Raw genomic sequence first — 22,935 nt, 5'->3', positions numbered from 1 at the left:
TCATTTACCTGCTTTTTAGCATACACAGAGTGGTAAAATCGTGTGGTATTAGATTTTAATAAAATTACTGGAACGTTTCTTTAAGGCAAAATTCTTAATGCTTTGCTTTAACCCCAAGGTAAACGTAAGCAAAAAAAGAGAAGTGAGTAATACGGCCTCAAAAGAGGAAAGGAAAATGAATGTGCTCTAAGGTTTAGAACCAGACTTCAGAATTATAGCTACTGGCCTGAAAACTACTTCAATGTTGGTCTGACCTTATAGAAACAAATTCGAATCCTTGGTACAACCCAGTCATGGGTGTTCTCCCATGTTCCAGGTAGGCGGCATGGAGCACTCTTTGGGTCATTGAGGGGCTGTTTTCTGCATTGCTTCTAGAAAGACAATGCCTCTGCTACAGTTTTGGGATGCCAGAGCAACCCAAGAATTAGAGAATAAAGCAGTGTAGAATTAGTAAGTGGGCATTCAAATGGCCCGTGCCCCCTGCTTCCTACCCTCCCTGGACGTGGACAGCAGGGGCTGCAGTCAGCACAGGGTTAGATTCAGGGCTTTGCTGTCAATCTTAAGACATGTTTCTGGATCCTGACACTAATGCTCGCCACACAGAGGTCAGTTTCTAATGTTTCATGGTATCACACACATTGCAATTCTGCTCATCATTCTGGGAAACAAAACAGGCCAGCAATTCCCAGAAAGAAGTTTCTCACTACTTTAACTAGTAAGCTCTTTGCTACTTTAACCAGAATGGAAGAGAAATTTTCTAATTTTTTATCTTTAAGACAAAATAAAATGAAAACACACAAGCCATTGGAATTCCCTGGTGGTCCAGTGGTTTATAATCTGCCTGCCGATGCAAGGGATTTGGGTTTGATCCCTGGTCTGGGAAGAATACACATCCTGTAAGGCAACCGAGCCCATGTGCCACAACCACTGAGCCCGCACTCTGGAGCCTGTGTGATCCAGCAAGAGAAGCCACTGCAATGAGAGGCCCTTGCACTACAGTGAGAGAGAAGCCGCCACCCGCATCAACTAGAGAAAATCCACGCATAGCCATGAAGATCCAGTGGAGCCAAAAATAAAATAAATAAATAAAATTTTTGAAAAACAAGCCACCTTTAAAATCCCGCACAATCTGTTCACTACTTGTTTTACATTTTGTCAGCTATCACTACGTTCTTAGGCCCTGGCTGCTCAGTCTCTCAGTCATGTCCAACTCCATGGACTGTGGCCTGCCAGGTTCCTCTGTCCATGGGATTTCCCAGGGAAGAATACTGGAGTGGGTTGCCATTTCCTCCTCCAAGGGATCTTTCCGACCCAGGGATCGAACCTGCATCTCCTATGTCTCCTGCATTGGCAGGTGGATTCTTTACCACTAGCATCACCTGGGAAGCCCTTCTTAGGCCCAAAATACACCATATATGTCTATATAACTTTTTAAATTAATAGACTTTATTTTTTAGTACAATTTTACATTTATGGGAAAACACAGATATCCCGAACACATCCCTTCCCATTCCCCCCACCAACCCAGTTTTCCTATTACTAACATCTTGCATATGTGTGGTGTATTTGCTACAAGTGATGAACCGATACTGATATTAACTACAGTCCGTAGTTTACATTAGGACTCACTTTTTGTGTTGCTTACCCTGTGCATTTTGACTGCTATAAAATGTCATGAATCCATGCCCTAATTTTTTGGTTCACTTTATTTCACTGGAGATAAGAGTTACAATGGATGTCTACAGAAGTTTGAAAAGAAACTGCAAATGAAGCAAGAATGTCTTTTTTTATGGGAAGAAAGTATTCCTCCAAAAATTCCTGTGGTTACACATTGCTGCCCTGGCTCCCGCTTACCTGTTTTGTAAATCGAAGTGTGGCTGGCAGTTTAGGTGGCTGTGTTTAAAAACCCAGAGACAGGAAGTGTTCCCCGGGGTGGGGACCAGCACTTGCAGCGTGATGGATGCAGCCATGTCCACCTGCACCGTGGCCGCTTCATAGATGGCTTCTGTACCCTCGGGCCTCAAGGCACACGCCAGGTCTTCCCGGGATTCTGACGCCTGCGTCATCGATGAAACAATGTGAGTTTACTACAAGTGCAGGTTTAATAACTTTTCCTTTTAGCTGGAAGCTTTGCCAAATACCTACATGTTGATTTCAACTGCATACAACACCCAAGCGCATCATAGCCCATGGAGGACATATCACTGACTACAAGTCGTATTAGTGATAATTCTCTAAGGAAAAGACAGATAATTTTAGGCTGCATTTCTAAAAATGCTCTATAGACTGTTTGTTAAAGTGCTTTATAGTGCTCTATATTTTATAAAGCATTTATAAAAATGCTTTATAGACTGTGCTACCCCCAAGTTCAGAAAAGGGCAGCAGAGGATGAGATGTTTGGATAGCATCACTGACTCAATGAAGAAGAGTTTCACCATCCTCCAGGAGATGATGGACAGGGGAGCCTGGTGTGCTGCAGTCCATGCGGTCGCAAAGAGTTAGACACAACTGAGCAACTGAGCAACAACAACAGGAAGAAATAACAAAACAAAGTGAAAAGTGATGTGGCTGAGAAACAGAAGTCCACTACTTTGGAAGGTGCATTTAAGTGCTCTGGACCTTCAGAGCCGGGAGAGGTGACTTCCACGCGGGGACAATGGGGGTGGAGATGCTCCACTGGAGTGCAGCAACTGATCTGGATCTTAAAAGATGGACACAGAATAAATTACAGCAAGAACAACAACAACGAAACCTTGACATGCTAGAAGAAAATACTTGCTATGCATATTACAAATAAAGGAAATAAAGTGCTAATACCCCTAATATGTAAAGAATTTTTTCCAACATTGAGAGACACAGAAGCAAGACATGATAGAAAAAAGTGAAAAAGAAATAAATAGACAATTCACAAAAACGTTATAAAGAATGGCTCTCGAACACATGAGAAAATGTTCAAACTCACATATGATCAGAAAAACGCAAACAGCATTGAGATAGCACTAATCAGTCACACTAGCAAAATTTTGTTGGTGAGGCTATAAGGAAATATCCTCTCTCATACATTGCTGGAGAAAGGCAAACTGGTACACAGGGGGAATCTGGAATTCACCAACACCTAATATAACTACTGTGCACTTCACCCTCTCAGCCAGTCCTATTTTGAGGACTATACGTCCAACAATTGATTGAACATCATTTATAATTGCAAAATATTAGAAATCACCTAAGCGCTGGTACATAGGAAAGCACTTAAGTGCTCATACACAGCAGAGTGACAGAATAAATTATGGTCAATCCACATAATTGAGGACACGCAATTATAGAGAAGGATGAGGACAAGCTCCATGAACTGATTTGCAGTTATTTCCTGGACAAATGCTAAGTGGAGAAAGCTGGGTTCAAAATGTTTCTACTTTCAGTTACACTATCCTTTGGGTCACAAGGAAAGGGGCTAAGACAATACACATGTATCTGCTCATTTGTGCACAAGAAATACAGAGCTAATATAAAAAACTTAAGGGACTGGCTCAGTACAGGAGATAGATGGGGAAAGGAGGAAACTTGGAAGTAGGGATGAAGAAGACATGACACTTCTCTGAGTATGTCTTTTATCACATAGCTTTAGCTTTCAGGACCATAATCATGTTTAAGTTCAGTTCAGTTCAGTTGCTCAGTCGTGTCCGACTCTTTGCGATCCCATGAATTGCAGCACGCCAGGCCTCCCTGTCCATCACAAACTCTCAGAGTTTACTCAAACTCAAGTCCATCGAGTTGATGATGCCATCGAGCCATCTCATCCTCTGTCGTCCCCTTCTCCTCCTGCCCCCAATCCCTCCCAGCATCAGGGTCTTTTCCAATGAGCCAACTCTTCGCATCAGGTGGCCAAAGTATTGGAGTTTCAGCTTCAGCATCAGTCCTTCCAATGAACACCCAGGACTGATCTCCTTTAGGGTGGACTGGTTGGATCTCCTTGCAGTCCAGGGGACTCTCGAGTCTTCTCCAGCACCACAGTTCAAAAGCATCAATTTTTCGGTGCTCAGCTTTCTTTACAGTCCAACTCTCACATCCATACATGACCACTGGAAAAACCATAGCCTTGACTAGATGGACCTTTGTTGGCAAAGTAATGTTTCTGCTTTTTAATATGCTATCTAGGTTGGTCATAACTTTCCTTCCAAGGAGTAAGCATCTTTTAATTTCATGTCTGCAATCACCATCTGCAGTGACTTTGGAGCCCAAAAAATTAAAGTCTGACACTGTTTCCACTGTCTCCCCATCTTTTTCCCATGAAGTGATGGGACCAGATGCCATGATCTTAGTTTTCTGAATGTTAAGCTTTAAGCCAACCTTTTCACTCTCCTCTTTTACTTTCATCAAGAGGCTCTTTAGTTCCTCTTCACTTCCTGCCATCAGGGTGGTGTCATCTGCATATCTGAGGTTATTGATATTTCTCCCGGCAAATCTTGATTCCAACTTGTGCTTCATCCAGCCCAGCGTTTCTCATGATGTATTCTACATAGAAGTTAAATAAGCAGGGTGACAATATATAGCCTTGACGCACTCCTTTTCCTATTTGGAACCAGTCTGTTGTTCCATGTCCAGTTCTAACTGTTGCTTCCTGACCTGCATACAGATTTCTCAAGAGGCAGGTCAGGTGGTCTGGTATTCCCATCTCTTTCAGAATTTTCCACAGTTTATTGTGATCCACACAGTCAAAGGCTTTGGCATAGTCAATAAAGCAGAAATAGATATTTTTCTGGAACTCTCTTGCTTTTTCAATGATCCAGCAGATGTTGGCAATTTGATCTCTGGTTCCTCTGCCTTTCCTAAAACCAGCTTGAACATCTGGAAGTTCTCGGTTCACATATTGCTGAAGCCTGGCTTGGAGAATTTTGAGCATTACTTTACTAGCAGGTGAGATGAGTGCAATTGTGCGGTAGTTTGAGCATTCTTTGTGATTGCCTTTCTTTGGGATTGGAATGAAAACTGACCTTTTCCAGTCTGTGGCCACTGCTGAGTTTTCCAAATTTGCTGGCATATTGAGTGCAGCACTTTCACAGCATCATCTTTCAGGATTTGAAATAGCTCAACTGGAATTCTATCACCTTCACTAGCTTTGTTCGTAATGATGCTTTCTAAGGCCCACCTGACTTCACATTCCAGGATGTCTGGCTCTAGGTGAGTGTGAGTGATCACACCATCGTGATTTTCTGGGTCATGAAGATCTTTTTTGTACAGTTCTTCTGTGTATTCTTGCCACCTCTTCTTAATATCTTCTGCTTCTGTTAGGTCCATACCATTTACTCACAAAATAGATCATCAGCGTCAACCAGGATATGGGGGAACTCAAAATGGAATGCAAAGCAACTGAACTTAACTGTATCACAAATAACTAACATAATCAGAGTGAAGGGATTGGGAAAGAAAGGAACAAACCTAAGTAATTTGGGAAAAGAATGTTTTGGATGGTATGAGGTTAAAGACAAAAAGAATTGCACACAAGTACTGTATTCCCGGGGCTTCTCAGGGTGGCGGTAGTGGTAAAGAACCTGCCTGCCAAGGCAGGAGACATTAGAGACATGGGTTCAATCTCCGAGTCAGGAAGATCCCCTGGAAAAGAGCATGGCAACCCACTCCAGAATTCTTGCCTGGAGCATCCCATGGACAGAGAAGCCTGGCGGGCTACAGTCCATAGGGTTGCTAAGAGCTGGACACGACTGAAGAGACTTAGCACACACGCACTGTATTCTAGTTGGTAAATCTTTTTCTCACTGCAATGTGGGTTAGCAATTCTGACACACCAGTGCATGTATGCTAAGTCGCCTCAGTCATGTCCAACTCTTTGCGACCCCATGGACTGTAGTCTACCAGGCTACAGACTCTGTCCACGGGATTCTCCGGGCAAGAATAATGGAGTGGGCTGCCATTTATACCAGAAATGAATATTATTATTGAATGATAATAAAGTAAATTATTTTAGATCATGAAAGCCAGGGGTCTTACTGTCAGAGAGAGAAGTACAACTGAGGAAAGAGAGAAAGGTAGAATGAACCCTTTGGTGCTGAATTGAATTCACACTTATCAGCATGAACTCATGGTGATACATAGATAGATAGAGATGATAAAGAGATAAATATAGTATGTATGGATGGGGGGGTAGTATACAAACATGTATCCTTCCTGTGTCTGCCAAGAAGGCCTAGAAGCGACAATGCTCAGGAGCAATAAGCACTCAGCTCTCAGATCTTGGTTTATAAATACTATTTTTCACGAAACAAACGCTTCTTGGAGAAGGGCTGACACAGGAAAAATACAAGATGAGTCTGAACTATGCTATCGTGCCAAAAACTAAGGGTGTGCTTCAGAAACTTTGGGGACACGTTGAAAAGACACAGGAACCAAGCTGAAGTAGCTCCCAATGACCAAAGCTGGAAACATCTGAGCCACAAAATAAAGTGTTAGTTTAGGGCTATAATCCATGCAGTAAAATAAGTATCTACAAGTCTAGACTGATTAAATAAATAAAATGGAGAGAAGAGACAGCTCTTCCTCGCAGAAGAATTTCAGTTAATGAATGTAGAGGGAACAAGGGGAAAAGAAGCTCATCATTAGGAAAACATCACAGTAATAATGGTTGTAGGCAAGATCCACCAGTGGACACTAAAATCAGTGGGTGAAAAACAGAGGAGAAACAGAATATTTGTATCTCCTCCCAATCCTTTTTAACTACAAAGGAGAAATAGTAGCCTTGTAGGGGAGAAACTCAGGACACACCACCTTAATCTTCAAACAGAAATGATAATGATGGGAAATCTCAGATTTGAAACAACAATTAAGTGAATTGTGGAAACAGTAAAATAATCCTATTTTGGTTCCAGGCTATACTGTGACATAGCTCAGGATGGAGTTTCTTATTTATTAGAGCTGTCTTGGCCAGCTTTGTCAACTAAAAAGTGCTTGGTTCTTCCAAAAACCTCTGACTATAAGAGTTTTAGAAAGATGTCTCATCTGAGAATCATGAACTATGGAAGAAATCACAACTGCTTGTGAGAAGTCACTGACACCCTAATAATCATCTCACATCAAAGTAGGAAAATATCCAGAAGGAGTGGCTTCAGCTTCAGGAAGGTGAAAGTTCAGTTTTGCCACAGTTAGGATGGTTGCTTGATGTGGTTTAGGAACTACTAGGTCTTAGTATTGAATTTGCATAATAATACAATTTATTCTACATAAAAAAGATAATACAGAGCTTAATACTGGGAACCAAGACCAATCATCATGGATTTTTTTTTTTTAAAGATCGTGATTTAATAAGAAAGCACTTAAATGTGTGCAGCTATTTTCTCACATTGAAAAGACACTAAAAGTTTAAAACATCACAGCACATAATAGTAAAATTTTTTCTTGTCTGCACTAAAATATCATGTATGCCAAATGTCTTAATTATTAACAAGCCAATGTGTTAATGACACCAATATCTGTTAAAAATTTAAACCCAGATAAATAAGTAAATAAATAAACTATGCTTTCGTGCCATGAGTACTCTATAAAAGAAAATGGAGTAACTATAGCTGTATATGAATCCTTAACTGGATAAAAACCATAGAACTGGTTAATTTATGTTCACTTTTTATTGTATATAGACTTCTAATATTTTCAGTTTCTTGATCATTTAAGCTTCCTTCATTTGAGTAAACACCTAGGCTATGTTAGCTGAATAGCATTAAGAAGAGGAATAAAAAAAAAAAAGAAGAAGAGGAATGACAAACAAGAGTGGAACTTGAAGGAGTCAGAGCCAGTTTATGGAGTGATATGCACGTCAGCTGAAGTCATGAGAAGACCAAGCCAGGCTGTAAAGGATGTAGCCATGCCTCAAGAAGAATAGTCTGGGGGCTTCCCTGGTGGCCCAGGGGTACAGAATCCACCTACCAAAGCAGGAGACACGGGTTCGATCCCTGGGTGGGGAAGATCCCACATGCCACGGGGCAGCTAAGCCTGTGTGCCACAACTGTTGAGCCTGTGCTCCAGAACCTGGGAACTGCAACTACCGAGGCTGTGTGCCACAACTGCTGAAGCCCGTGTGTCCTAGAGCTTGTGCTCGGAGCAAGAGAAGCCTGAGCACAGTATCTAGAGTAGCCCCAGATCTCTGCAACCAGACAAAGCCCGTGCAAAGCAACAGAGACTCAGTGCAGCCCAAAATAAATTAAAAAAAATAAATAAAAAAGTTTGGCAGCCCTATCTGAACTGAACTGTAGAAGGAAGAAGCCACTTACAATATTATTGTGACTATGAGGGCTGGAATTAGGGAAGTGGCAGGGAGACTGGAGAATATGAGGTGGTTAAATGAGAACTAGGAAAGAAAGGAAATTGATAAGACTTGGTAACTGACCAAATGTGAGGGCAGAGAAAGGAAGCAGTCCAAAGTGAGGCTGAGCTTTCAAGCTTAGGATCTAGACGGGGCTGTAAACAGAAATCCATTAAAACAAGATGTTTGGGGAAATAGAAATGAAGTAAATTATATAGGTGGGTCTTAATGAGCAAATGGAGAAAATCTATTTATGTAAACCCAGGAGGAAGTTGGAAATTTAGAGATTCAGGGCTTGAGAGAGAAGCCTGGCTTTATTTTAAAGAGAAAAGGAAATTTTTGTTTCTTATTCATTCTGAGTACCACTGTCCTTCCAGAATCTAAGCCCAAAGAGAATGTTGGGATGGATTCCCAGGTAACAATGAGGAGAGATGCTCATCAATACCCCATATGAGTGTATAGTTACTTAAATATGTAAAAAGAAAAGCTCATAAGCCATAGCAGGTCTCAATAGCTTACAAAGTATGGTCTCCAGAGAAAATAGCTAAAATTGTCATTTTACTATTACTTTACCATGGGATTCGATGGTGATGTCCCCATTGATGAATCATTGTTTCCATGGTTGATTAAAACACACTTGATCTCAGGCAGATCTTGATTTGTAATAGTCTGGAATATCATTGCGGAAAAAACAACTGTGAAAGCAAACAAAGGCAGTGATGTTGATACATGCACACCTTAAAAAGAAAATATGTATTCATCTTACAATAAAACAAAATGTAATCAAGGGAAAGTGGCCAACAGGAAAGTATGCAGGAAGTATAATTTCACAAAAGGCAAGTCTTACTATCAATCTTGAGCAGAGGTCCTTAGAGCAGTGTTTTCCAAAGGAACATTCTTGGGTGATGGAAATATTCCTTATCTGTGCTGTTCAACAGGGTGGTCCTTAGCTGTATTTAGCATTATGCATTTGAAGTGAGGCTAGTGCAACTGAGGACTGGTTATTTGTATACCAGCCATTTTTTTCTTCTTTATGGTTTCCTGGTGCATATAAAAGTTACGTTTATGGTACAGTGTAGCCTGTTAAGTGTGCAACAGCATTATCCCCATGAATACAATGTGTATACCTTAACTAAAACATACTCTCTTGCTAAAAAAAAGCTAACCATCATCTGAGCCTTCAGTGAATTGTAGTAGTAACATCAAAGATCACTGATCAAAGATCACCAAAACAACTATAAAAAGAGTGAAAACATTTGAAATATTGTGAGCATTACCAAAACGTTGACATAGAGATACAAAACGTGCAAATGCTGTTTTATTATCATATAATTTTGAATTTCCCAGTTTTCTTCTTGTAGCTGATTTCTGGTTTCATACCACTGTGATCAGAAATATCCTGGAGAATGTTCCAAGTGAGCTTGAGAAGACTATATATTCACTGCTGTTAGATGGAATGTTCTGTAAATGTCTGTTAGGTCCACCTAGTCTAACATGTAGTTTAGATGTTTCCTTATTGATTTTATGTCTAGATGATCTATCCTTTGTTGAAACTGGCGTACTGAATCCCCTTTGTGTGATTGCACTGTTATTTCTCCCTTCAGGTCTGTTAGCATTTGCTTATTTGCTTAATTTCTTTAGGTGCTACTATGTCAGGCGCATAAATATTCACACATGTCATATCCTCTACTGGGTGACCCTCTTTTCCATTGACCCTTTTTACCTCTTATGACAGTCTTTGGCTAAAGTCTATTTTGTCTGATGTAAGTATAGATATCTCTACTTTTTTTGGTTTCCATGAGCATGCAGTATCTTTTTCCATCCCTTTACTTTTAGTCTGTGTGTGTCTTTAAAACCGATTAGGAACTTCCCTGGTGGTCCAGTGGTTAAGAATCCACCAGCCAGTACAGGGGACACAGCTTTGATCTCTGGTTTGGGCAGATCCCACGTGCCTCGGAGCAACTAAGCCTGCTAGCCCCACCACTGAAGCCAGTGCACTCTGGAGTCCACGTCGCACAACTAGTGAGCCCACCACCACAACCAGAGAGTCCATGCACTGAAATGAAAAAGATCCTGCATGCTGCAACTGAGACCCAACACAGCCAAATAAATAAAATAAATAAGTAGTTTTCAAAAAATTGCTGAAGGACAGTTTGCCAGGTATTCTTGGTTAGCTGTTTTTTTTTTTTTTTTCTTTTAGATTTTCAAATATATAATGCCATTCCTTTCTGGCCTACAAAGTCTCTGCTGAAAAATCTGCTGGTAGTACTACAGAGGGTCCTCTGTATAAAACAAGTTTTTACTTCTTGCTGCCTTTAAGATTTTCTCCTTGTCTTTAGTTTTTGACAGTGTATCTATAACGTGTCTCAGGAGGTCTCTTTACATTCATCTTATCTGGAAGTCTCTGGACTTCTTGGACCTGGATGTCTGTTGCTTTTCCCCAGATGAGGGGATTTTTCAGCCATTATCTCTTTGAATAAATATTGTGCCCTTTCTCTTTCTCTTCGTCTTTTGGAACCCCTATAATGTGACTATTAGTTTAGTTTGATGGTATCTCTTAAGTCCCTTAAACTGTCTTCACTCTTTTCTTTTTTCCCTTATTGCTCCTCTGATTGGATGAATTCCACTGCTTCGTCTTTGATCTCAGTAATTCTTCCACTACATCCAGTCGGCTGGTGAACTCCTTTTCTGAATTTTTCAGTTATTGTATTCTTCTTAAGCTTTCTCTCTCTGTGGGAATTCTCACTTTATTCATGTGTTGTTCTCAGGGAGCATCAGTGAGCATCTTTATGACTCTTAGTTTGAATTCTTTTTTAAAAAACAACTATTTATTTATTTATTTTTGGCTGCGCTGGGTCTTCTTTGCTGCCTGCGGGCTTTGTCTTGTTGCAGAGAGTGGGGGCTACTGTCTAGTGGTGGTTATCAGACCTCTCATTGCAGTGGCTTCTCTTGCTGGATCACACAGGCTCTAGAGTATGGACTCAGTAGTTGTGACGTATGGGCTCAGTTGCCTTACAGCATGCGGAATCTTCCCGGACCAGGAAGAACTTACATGCTCTGCTTTGGCAAGAGGATTCTTAACCAGTGGACCACCAGGGAAGTCCTACTTTGAACTCTTTACAGGTAAATCACTTATCTCCAGTTCACTAAGGTTTGTTTCTGGAGTTTTATCTTATTCTTTTGTTTGGAACACGCTCCTTTCTTTCTTCATCTTTGATTATCTGTGTTGGTTTCTGTGGATTAGATAAAACAGCCATATTATCCCAGTCTTCACAGAATAGCCTCTTGTAGAAGAAATCTCATCCTTCCACCCAGGCTTAGTTCTTGGTGGTTTCTCAAATTACCTTTTTTGTGCTTATTGGCTCCCAGTAGTAAGGATGTGTCATGATTTGCTAGTGTCCTAAAGGGGAGGAGATTTTATTTTCTTGGGCTCCAAAATCATTGGGTACGGTGACTGCTATGAAATTAAAAGACGATAGCTCCTTGGATGCTATGACAAATCTAGACAGCATATTAAAAAGTAGAGACATCATTTTGCTGACAGAGGTCCATATAGTCAAAGCCATGGTTTTTCCAGTAGTCATGTATGGATGTGAAAGTTGAACCATAAAAAAGGCTAAGTGCCAAAGAATTGATGTTTTTCAATTGTGGTGCTGGCAAAGACTCTTGAGAGTCCCTTGGACCACAGGGAGATCAAACCAATCCATCCTAAAGGAAATCAACCCTGATTATTCATTGGAAGGACTGATGCTGAAGCTGAAGATCCAGTACTTTGGCCACCTGATGTGAAGAACTGACTCATTGGAAAAGACCCTGATGCTGGCAAAGCCTGAGGGCAGGAGGAGAAGGGGCTGACAGGATGAGATGGTTGGATGGCATCACTGCCTCAATGGACATGAGTTTGAGTAAACTCTGGGAGATAGTGAAGGACAGGGAAGCCTGGTGTGCTGCAGTCCAAGGGGTCTCAAAGAGTTAGACACAACTTAGCGACTGAAAAACAATGACAACAAAGGGAAGATCTCAATTAGTACCTAGATGCACAATGAAGCTGGACTCTCAGGCAGTGGCTTTTAAAACACACAAATAGACCTCTTTTGGGGAAAGAATGGGAGCTAGTGTTTCTGTCTGCTTTCTCTGCACTGAGCCCTAAAGTATAGTCAGTTAATAACAGCTTCTTTGTTCACTGCAGGCCAGTGGGACCCACAAATGCAAGTCCTGCTGGCCACCAGATCAAGGAATGTGTCCTCTGGGTGGCAGTCACAAAGGCCACAGTTTTAGATACATGTATAAGCTCCTTTCAGAGAGATACGAGAGGGGAAATGTGTAAATGGTGCATCTAGCCTCCTCAGGCTCAGGCAGAATTGCAGTCAGCTCCTAGATGTATGTTAAATTAGGCTGAAAACAGACCTCTTTAAAAACAATCAAAAATGGGCAGAAGACCTAAATAGGCATTTCTCCAAAGAGGACATACAGATGGTCAATAGGCACATGAAAGGATGCTCAACATCGCTAATTATTAGAGAAATGCAAATCAAAACTTCACTGAAGTGTCATCTTACACCAATCAGAATGGCCATCATCAAAAAGTCTACAAATAATAAATGCTGGAGAGGGTATGGAGAAAAAGGGACCCCTCTATACTGTTGGTGAGAATTTAAATTGGGACAGCCACCATGGAGAACAGTATGGAGGTTTGTTAAAAAAATAAAAATAGAGGGAATGCTCCAGTGGTCCAGTGGTTAGGACTTCATGCTTCCACTCTCAGGAGTCTGGGTTTGATCCCTGGTTAGAGGACTAAGATTCTGCAAGCTGCATGGAATGGCCAAAAACAAAAACCAGAGTGACCATATGATCCCGCAATCCTACTCCTGGGCATATATCTGGACAAAATGATAATTCAAAAAGATACATTCACCCTAATGTTCATAGCAGCACTATTTACAATAGCCAAGACACATAAGCAACCTAAATGCCCATCGACAGAGAAACGGATAAAGATGAGGTATACATATACAGTAGAATATTACTTAGGCATAAAAAAGAATGAAATAATGCCATTTGCAGCAACATGGATGGACCTACTCATTATCATATTAAGTGAAGTATGAGACAGAGGGAGACAAATATCACATGGTATCACTTACATGTAGAATCTAAAAAATGGTACAAATGAACTTATTTACAAAACAGATTCAGACATAGAAAACAAACTATGGTTACCAAAGGTGAAGGCTGGGGTAGGGATAAATTAGGAGCTTGGGATTAACAGATACACACTACTATATATAAAGGAGAAAAACAACAAGGTCCTATTGTATAGTAGAGGGAACTATGTTCATTATCTTGTAATAACCTATAGTGGAAAAAATCTGAAAAAGAATATGTATATACACACATGTATAACTGAATTGCTTGGCTGTTCACTAGAAACTACTACAGCATTGTAAACCAACTATATTTCAATAAAAGTGTTTTTTTTTTTTCAAATAGGCCTCTTTAAGGAAAAGACTGGGAGAAGGATGTTTCTGTCTGCTGACTCAGCACTGAGCCTGGGGGTATAGTCACAGTGAGTCTTTGCCAACCCTTTACAAACTGTTTCTTTGTTTGCTAGGGTCTCTTGGACACAAGTCCCATTGGTTTTCAGAGCCAGGTGTTTTAGGAGCCAGTTACCTGCTGTGATAACCCTGAACTTCAGCAAGTCATTTGACCTCTTTGGGTCCCACTTTCCTCATTTGGTAAAAGAAGACAGTAGACCCATGTGGTATAATAAATACACTTGGCCTTAGACCAAAATGTATTTGGTCTTTCTCAGCACCATGCATGCGTGCTCAGTCGTGTCTGACTCTTTGTGACCCCACAGACTGTAGCCCCCGGGGATCCTCTGTCCATGGGACTCTCCAGGTAAGAATACTAGAGTGGGTTGCCATTTCCTCCTCTGGGGGATCTTCCCAATCCAGGGATTGAACCTGTGTCTCCTGCATTGGCAGGTGGGTTCTTTACCACTGCACCACCTGGGAAGCACTCTTTCCTGGCACAAAGCTCCTAAAATCCTTGGAATTTCCTGAGCAACAGGGGTGTCTGTTGCTATTCACAACGAGCCCCTCTTGGGCACTCCTGAGCTTATGCTAACAAGGTGACTTAGGGCGGGTCGCCTCTGCAGCCCCAGGAGCTGGGGTTGTCCCAAGAAAGATCCAGAGGTTGGAGGGGTGAGGCTGAAAACTGACCTCTGGGCAAACAGGGAGGGGCGTGTGCTAATTAAACTCTATAAAAATTCTTGAACTGAGAGATCCAGTGAGCTTCTGGGTTGGGGAACTGGATGACATTCCAAGCCCTCCCCACACCCCTTGCCTTGCCCTCTGCATCTCTTCCACCTGGCTCTCCTGGAGTTATATCCTTTCATCATAAACTGGTAATCTAGCAAGCAAATTGTTTTTCTGAATTCTGTGAGCTGTTCCAGCAAAGTCATCAAACTCAAGGAGGGGGTCCTGGGAACCTCTGACTTACAGCCTGTGCTGGTGGCCACCTGGACTTGACGTTGACATCTGATGGGGGTCAAGAGGGCTCTGAGCCCTTAACCTGTGGGGTCTGATGCTATCTCTGGGGAGAGAGTGTCAGAATTGAGTTAAACTGTCAGACATCCAATTGGTGCCCAAGAACTGCTTGGTGTGGGGAACTCTCCCACCCCATATACATGGGGTCAGCGGAGCCAGGAGTGGTCAGTGTGAGTCCAGGGAAGGAGACTCGTGTGCTCTTCCTCGCACCTGGGATACTCTCATCGCTGTCATCCTCGCCAGTGTCTGCTCTTTCTCATGATTTTAGTAAACGACAGTCCATTTGCTCAGGAGTTCCAAATCCATACCTCCTATGTGTGCGGCTACATATCTGGGCGGCTCCCAGGAACCTTACGCTCAGACTGAACTCCCCCCTTTCCTTCGGCCCCCTACCCCCTCCTCTGTTAGTGCCAGCACACCCACTGTCCCCAAAGCCAGAAGTCACTTTCAACTCCTCCCTCTCCCCCACTTCCCATCATCCAGGCAGCTGCCAAGCCGTGACATTTTGACCTCCAGATAATCCCCACATCTCTGCATGGCTCTGCCTCTCTGTCACCACCGCCCCAACTCCCGTGCTTGTCGCGTCTGGCCTGGACGACTGCCAACTGCTTCCTCGCTGACCTCTCTGCCATGGCCTGTCTGCCTGATGTCCATCCTCGACACAGACCCCAAAACTGTCCTTCTGGAATACACAGCAGCGCTCCAACATGCGTCACCCCTCTCCTTCAAACCCCTGAACAACCTACAGCACTGGCCCCTACCCCTTCTTGAGTCACAGGCCACACTGAAGAATCTGATGGAAGCAATTAACCCTTACACACACACACACACACTATACACACACACACACTCAAACACATGCACAATATACACATACACATACATTCATACACATAACACACCAACACACACATATACACACAATACAGAGACAGACACACATACACACAAAATATACACACACAAACACACACATACACACCCACAATACACACACACACACTCAAACACATGCACAATATACACATACACATACATTCATACACATAAAACACCACACACACACATACACACAATACAGAGACAGACACACATACACACAAAATACACACACACAAACACACACATACACACCCACAATACACACACATACACACTCAAACGCACACACAATATACACATACATTCATACATATAACATACCAACACACACACACAAACACACACATACACACAATATACACTGACACAAACACACACACACTATACACACACATACACACTCAAACACATGCACTATATACACATACACATACATTCATACACATAAAACACCAATACACACACACACACACTATACACACACGTACACACACAAACACACACATACACACCCACAATATACACACATACACTCAATACACACAGAGACATACACACACAAACACACACATACACACACACTATACACACACATATACACTCAAACACATGTACAATATACACATACATTCATACATATAACACACCAACACACACACCAACACACACACACAATATACATACATATACACACAATACAGAGACATACACATGTAATATACACACACACATACACACCCACAATACACACACACATACACAATATACAAATACATACACACATATACAAATACATACACACACATATACACACACACACAACATACACACACAAACACACACACACCCTAAAGGACACAATGGACCCCCTCCAGAGACTCTTGGGCCACAGGAGAACATCATTCCCTCCAGAGACTCTTGGGCCACAGGAGAACATCCAAGTCCTTTATCACATCACTAAAACACTCCTTACACATCATACACATCTGAGCCTCTGGAAGCTACCCATTGAACAGGCTTCATTTTCTGAGTTGACAGCTTCTTAGATGAGAATTCCCCAATCCTGGGGGCCTTATACATTGTGCCTCAGCAACTCAGGATGGAATTACAGAGTCCGTCTGCTCCATGATTCTGACCGCTGTACTGTTCTCTTCACTGTCCTGTTTGCCTGGAAAGTCCTTATTCTCCCCTTCCCCTGTCAAGTCTTAGCTTTCTTTTATTTATTTACTTGGCTGTGCTGGATCTTAGTTGGGGCATGTGAACAGTTAGTTGTGGCATGGTTCTAGTTCCCCAACCCAGGATTAAACCCAGGGCCTCTGCATTGGGAGCACTAAATCTCAGTCACTGGACCACTAGGGAAGCACCTAAGTCTTAACTTTCTAATCAAGATTTGACATCACCTCTTCTGGGAAGCTTTGCTTGATTTTCTCAGTCTGTGTTGGAGGCTCAACCTCGGTCCTTATTTCTAAAATTACACTGCAGTTTTCCTTTTACATGCTTACCCTGTGCCACCAACACCCCCAACATTAGACTGTGAGCAGGAATCTGAACCATGTGGCACCTGGCTGGACCACACGGTACTCACAAGGGTCTAAGAAGGCAAGGAGAAAAACCCTGTAACTAAATCCTGACGATTCCTCCCAACTTGAGGCATCTCTCTTTCTGCGAAGCACCTGTCTGACAAGGGATGAAGCTGTACTCTACAGTTATTATCTGATGAAGCGGTAAGATATTGCTTATCTCCCTTTCACAAATGAGGAGCTTAAGTGCAGAGACATTCCTGGCCAGAATAAAGAACTCAGGTTTTCTGACTGTGTTGCTCACCCTAACATATTCAATTGTATGACCTCCAAGCACAGAACCCCTAACATTAAGAACATTGTAACTCAAATAGCAAAGCAGCGGCTTCTCTGGTAACTCGGTGGTCACGAATCTGCCGGAGACACGGGTTCAATCCCTAATCTGGGAAGAACGCACATGTGGAGGAGCAGCTAAGACCATGCTCACAACTATTGAGTCTGTGCTCTAGAGCCCGGGAGCCACAACTACTGAGCCCACTGCCACGAGTACTGAAACTCAAGCGCCTAGAGTCCATGCTTTAGAACAAAAGAAGCCGTGGTGATGAGAAGCCCGCGCACCCACAACTAGAGAGTAGCCACAACTGAAGAAAAAAAGCCCGAGCAGCAAGGAAGATCCAGCACAGCCAAAAATAAATAAATCAAAGTTTTAAAAAACATAATGGTTTAAAGAAATAATGACAATATCCTGTTTTAAAGTAGGCTGCAAATAATTTTATGGCAGATTCTTGGCTACCAATGGACTTACAATGACAGCAGTGAAAAAATACTTTTACTGTTTAACCTAAAAAAATAATAATAGTTCCTCTTTTGGATCTTACGCAATTCCTCTAGCCACAAAAGAACAGTGTGTGTGTACTTTATATTATTTTTAAATTTCCTCTACATGTGTTGGGACCCATCGAACAGAATTGCATGATTCCAACTAACGATCATCAGAGGGTTCTACAAAAGCTGTTATCACTTGAAGGCTTAAGGATGATCTAGCCATAGAGGTAATTCAGTCACATATACGTAAATCTCACAGACCCCCAAACAACAGAAAAACCTTCAGCCATAGAACTATGGCCACCTAAGATGAAGCTAAGACTTTTTTGGAAATCAATATTTGAAAAATAGTAAGATCACAAACTCATCTTGATGAAAACCAAAAGCTTTATTCAGTCTTGTGAAATTCACAAGACTTTGCTATTTTGGAGTGAATAGCAAAGGGTACAGCATCGTGGCAAGAACAAGCTAAGCAAATTAAAAATGAGGCCAAGCTAGTTTCCAGCCCCTCAATTTCCGCCCCCCAAGTTCTTATTCCTCTCCTCTTCAAAGTCCTTTTCAAAATCAAGAACAATGATAAAATACAATACTTTTGAGATTATTTGTTGTTGTTTTTTTTTTTTTTTAAACCAAATCAGAATCTTGACCCAAAGATTAAGGCAATATCTGGTGGCTATTTGGAGATTCAGAGAGATCACAATCTTGAACACTGACAAGGGCTCTTGTCACATCGCTTCCTGAGTTTCACCAGAGGATGAAAAAGATGAGGGGAATAAAAGGAATTGCAGAGAAAGTCATGAAGCTGAGCCATCCTGTGGGCTTCTCAATCGAGCAGGGATGCTCTCTGGGGAGGAAAATGCAGCCAACAAATTTGTTCAAAGAACCATTTGGAAAATTGCTTCTTCCTAGAATCTTAAAAAAATAAATGGCCATATTTCATTCTGGAACAGTCCATTTTTTAAATTTCAAATGAAAGAGTCATTTCATTCCCACAGCCGTTAAATCCAGTAATATCCATGTGTAAGTAGTCGTAGGCAACAAAAATCCTGGGATTCACGCTATCTTCCTTCTACAGATATCTATGGATCATGACAACTGTATTGGAAGATTTAACTAACTGAAAGCAAACTTTATGCTGAAATGTTTTCTTGGAGAAAGGCAATGACCATGCAATTTTAAAATAGAATTGAATTAACTATTTATATGTACGTTCCCTCATCCCCATCTTTATCATCTTTGTACCCTCATGGTGCCTAGCACTGAAATAGGTGTTCAATAAAACTTTGTCAAATAAATTTCTTTTTCTTCCTGATGCAGGCTCCCTCTTCATCTTTTTCCACCCCCTGGAATATAAATGTCTTCCTCTCCCATACTTAAGATCTCATTACCTGACTGTTCTTCAGCTAAACAACAGGAAACTTCAACAAGAACAAAATCTTTACTGATAACTAAAGGGTTAATGAAAGTGCCTTTTTAGTTATAAAAAGTGGAGCCAAGTAGTTAATAATGAAACCTAAGAGGATAATTTATTATAGGTCCATTCAAAGTAACCAAGAAGAAATGAACAGCCAGTCTAAACTTGTAGGATGGCATGGATTAGAATGAGGCTTTTAGGACGAAAGGGAATCTTAACACCAGGTCACCAGGTCTGGTGTCCCCATCCAATCCAAACTTTACCGAGCATCCCTTCTGTCTACCTGCTTCTCAGTTGGTCCCCCTTAGGCTACCAGGTCACAGGCAAACAAAGTAAGATAAGCAGCAAGATCAACTAAATGTGGAGGTCAAAGCTCTGAATATGAATTTCCCAGCACTAATGAAAGTAACACTTATCACAGTTACTGAGATCCTGAAATCTTCTTCCTAGCCATGATCAGTACAGAACGCAATTAGGGCCATGAAGAGTCTGTGTCCATTCTTTAAGCACTACTTAGAAAACCTCATCATTCTTCTTGAAGGTAGAGCTTACAGTATAATGGAAATGGGAATCGCATCTGACAATCCAAGGTAGTTAGAGCTTTTTTAACATTTAAAGTCCTTGTTTTTTAGCCTCTCACTTTATGTTGCTTCATTCAAGGAAATCTGTAATGGCAAGTCTTGACAAAGATGTGCCAAGGAGCTCCATATGCTGTTAGTGGGAAGGTAAACTGGTGCAACCATTTCAGAAAACTGCTGGACAATATCTACCAAAACTAACATATGCCTCTCTCTATAATCTAGGAATTTGATTTGAGGGTATCATCCAAAGAGAAATGAGTGTTTCTGCCCCCAAACATGTAAAAGAGTATTCACAGCAGTGTTATTACTCTTCACTACACAAAATTGGAGACACATACAGTGTTCTTCAACAATAGAATGGATAGATTGCATAGTCTAGTCATACTAAGGAAAAAGCACCTAGCAATTGAAAAAAACAAAAACAAAAACAAAAAACCACAGTTATTAAGAACAAAGTTGAATCTCATAATCACAATGCTGAGTGAAAGAAACTGAACATTTAAAAAGCACATAATAATGGTTTGGTTTACATGTAGTTCAAAAAAACAGGAAAAACCATGGAATCAGTAGTCAGAATAGTAAATGTGACTAAACCAGTGTGATTCTAATAAAATTCACACCACTTTTTTTCCTCTCCAAAAAAAGAATAGTGGCTACCTCAGGCAAGGGGGTGGTAAATCAGAGGGGGCAGAGTTTGAATTGCTCTGTATCTTTATGAAATAATGATTAGGCAGGTATCTGTGTATATAAAGGGCTTCCCTGGTGGTTCAGCTGGTCAAGAATCCGCCTGTAATGCGGGAGACCTGGGTTCCATCCCTGGGTTGGGAAGATCCCCTGGAGAAAGGAAAGGCTACCCACTCCAGTATTCTGGCCTGGAGAATTCCATGGACTGTATAGTCCATGGGGTCACAAAAAGTCGGACACAACTGAGTGAGTTCCACTTCACTCACTGTGTATATAAAACCTAATGGAGTTGTACTATTAAGATGTGTGCATATTTGCTGTGAATTATGCCCCATTTAGAAAAATCTGGAGAGAGATGTAGGAATTTCTGAGATTGTCCTGAAATATAAAAGAATTCAATGCAGCTTATATACAGTTGCATGTACTGATGTTTATACTTTCCCAAAGCCTTTGCATGTGACTGAAAAACCCACTTACCACTTCATGTTACACATTAACAGAAAGCTAACTTTTTGTAATAGACTCTAAAAAACATATTGTACTGTACATTTAAAATGTACATATTTACCAATTAACAGAGATGTTTAGGAAATGCAAGATGCTTTTCTACTCTTTTCCCTCTTATGTTTCATTTTTTTCAACTCTATAATTCTGAATTATTTGAAACAAAGCTACTGGAAATAATTCCTGCACATCTATACTGCAAGTATTTTCTCCATGGACCACAGAAGATGCAAGACAGACTGCTAGGGTTTGGGAGTTGGAGAAGACACAGTCAGACTCCCTCCGTGGACAGAGCAGGACAGGCGGGCCAGGGGCAGTGAGTAATGGTCCCCCAAGGCTGCAGAACTAGGACACGATCCGAGGCTTCCTAGCCCCCCAAACTCTGCCTCTTTCACCCTAAACGCAAATCAACCCTCTCCTCTTTCCAAACAGATGAAGTGGATCTAAAGAGGATTTTTTTCCCCGGGTAACAATTATGCTACCCAGATTATTTGGGAACAGTCAGCTGAGTCCTTGAAAAGCCTCTTGGGGTTTAACGCCAGGATAAAAATCGAGTACAAGAGGAGGGGGCAGCGGGTATTTTAAGATGTAAATCCCGTTTGCATAATATTTCCCAAAGTATCTACCCATTGATCCAGTAGACATTCGGCGGGGTGGGGGGTCGTTACCCGAGATGACTCGCTTTGGGGAGAACCCGGGCGCCTTTTCCCATTAGAGTTCACTCCCGATATCAAAACCTCAAAAGAAGAGTTGGAGACGCCACCCAGGAGTCTGTGGTACCGGGGTCGGCGCACGCGAGGTCCCGACCCCCGGCGCCCAGCTCGGGGCCGCAGACTCGGGCGGCTGGCCCAGAACCCGGGCGCGCTGGGCGGGCGGACGGGCGGGGCGGCCCGGGCCCCGCAGACACCGATTCGGCGAGGCCGCCCGCGGGGTCGGGACGGCCGGTGGGGACTGCGGCCCCGAGCCCGACCGGCGACGCGAGACCAGCGGGAGGAGAACGCCCGGTGGGCCCGGCTGGGGCCGCGGGTGACTTCAGGGCGAGTCGGGAGGGCGCGGAAGAGGGGAGGGGCGCGGGAGCGAGGGACGGAGCGGGGCGGGGAGGCGCGCGGCGGCGGGGACGGAGGAGGCGCGCGCCCGGTGCCCGTGCCGGGTGGGGGCCGGGGGCCGCGGGGGCTCGAGCGGGCGAGCGGGGCCTTACCGAGCAGCGGCAGCCGGCCGCCCAGGCGCGCCAACGCCGGCATGGCCTCCGGAGCCCGGGGTCCCCAGGCCGCGCCGGCCCAGCCCTGCGATGCCGCCCTCCGCGGCGCGCCCCGCGCTGCAGGTGGCTCGCTTAAGGATGCGCGTCACCGACCGCAAATTCCCTCGGACTGGTGCAAAGTGGAAAGGGGGGGGAGCATCCCTCTCCCCACCCGCAGGGGCTGTGCCGGGGCGCCGGTGCCTGGCGCAGCGCTGCGGCCGAGCCCACGTGCCCGCCGTGGTCCGCAGCCCGCGCTCCGCCGCGCCCGGTGCTCCCCAACTGTGGCGGGGGAGACTGGGCGCGGTTCCACCCGAGAGGTCGCAGGGGCTCGGCGGCCCCCGACCGGGGAGGAGGCACGACCGGAGCTGCCTGCTCCCCCACCCACCCCGCCGGGAGTCCCGGAACCCTCTCGATGAGCGTGGGGACAACTGA

At 43.0% G+C, this 22,935-nt stretch overlaps 1 protein-coding gene across 1 annotated transcript in view; it reads right to left on the bottom strand.

The window, feature by feature from the left end:
- Positions 1-22,700, bottom strand: part of FLT3 (fms related receptor tyrosine kinase 3) — a 67,260-nt gene extending 44,560 nt beyond the window's left edge. Inside the window, exons 1-3 of the mRNA XM_043478255.1 lie at positions 22,465-22,700; positions 8,879-9,000; positions 1,855-2,057 (exon numbers count right to left, since the gene is read on the bottom strand). Coding sequence (XP_043334190.1) covers positions 1,855-2,057; positions 8,879-9,000; positions 22,465-22,507 — 368 coding nt within the window. The 5' untranslated portion in view covers positions 22,508-22,700. The remainder of the gene's footprint in view (positions 1-1,854; positions 2,058-8,878; positions 9,001-22,464) is intronic.
- Positions 22,701-22,935: the final 235 nt, after the last annotated feature.

Source organism: Cervus canadensis, chromosome 9, assembly GCF_019320065.1.
Source record: "Cervus canadensis isolate Bull #8, Minnesota chromosome 9, ASM1932006v1, whole genome shotgun sequence".
In the NCBI taxonomy this organism is placed as follows: Eukaryota; Metazoa; Chordata; class Mammalia; order Artiodactyla; family Cervidae; genus Cervus; species Cervus canadensis.
Note: the sequence above shows the minus strand (reverse complement) of the source record. Positions and strands in the feature narration are given on the sequence as shown.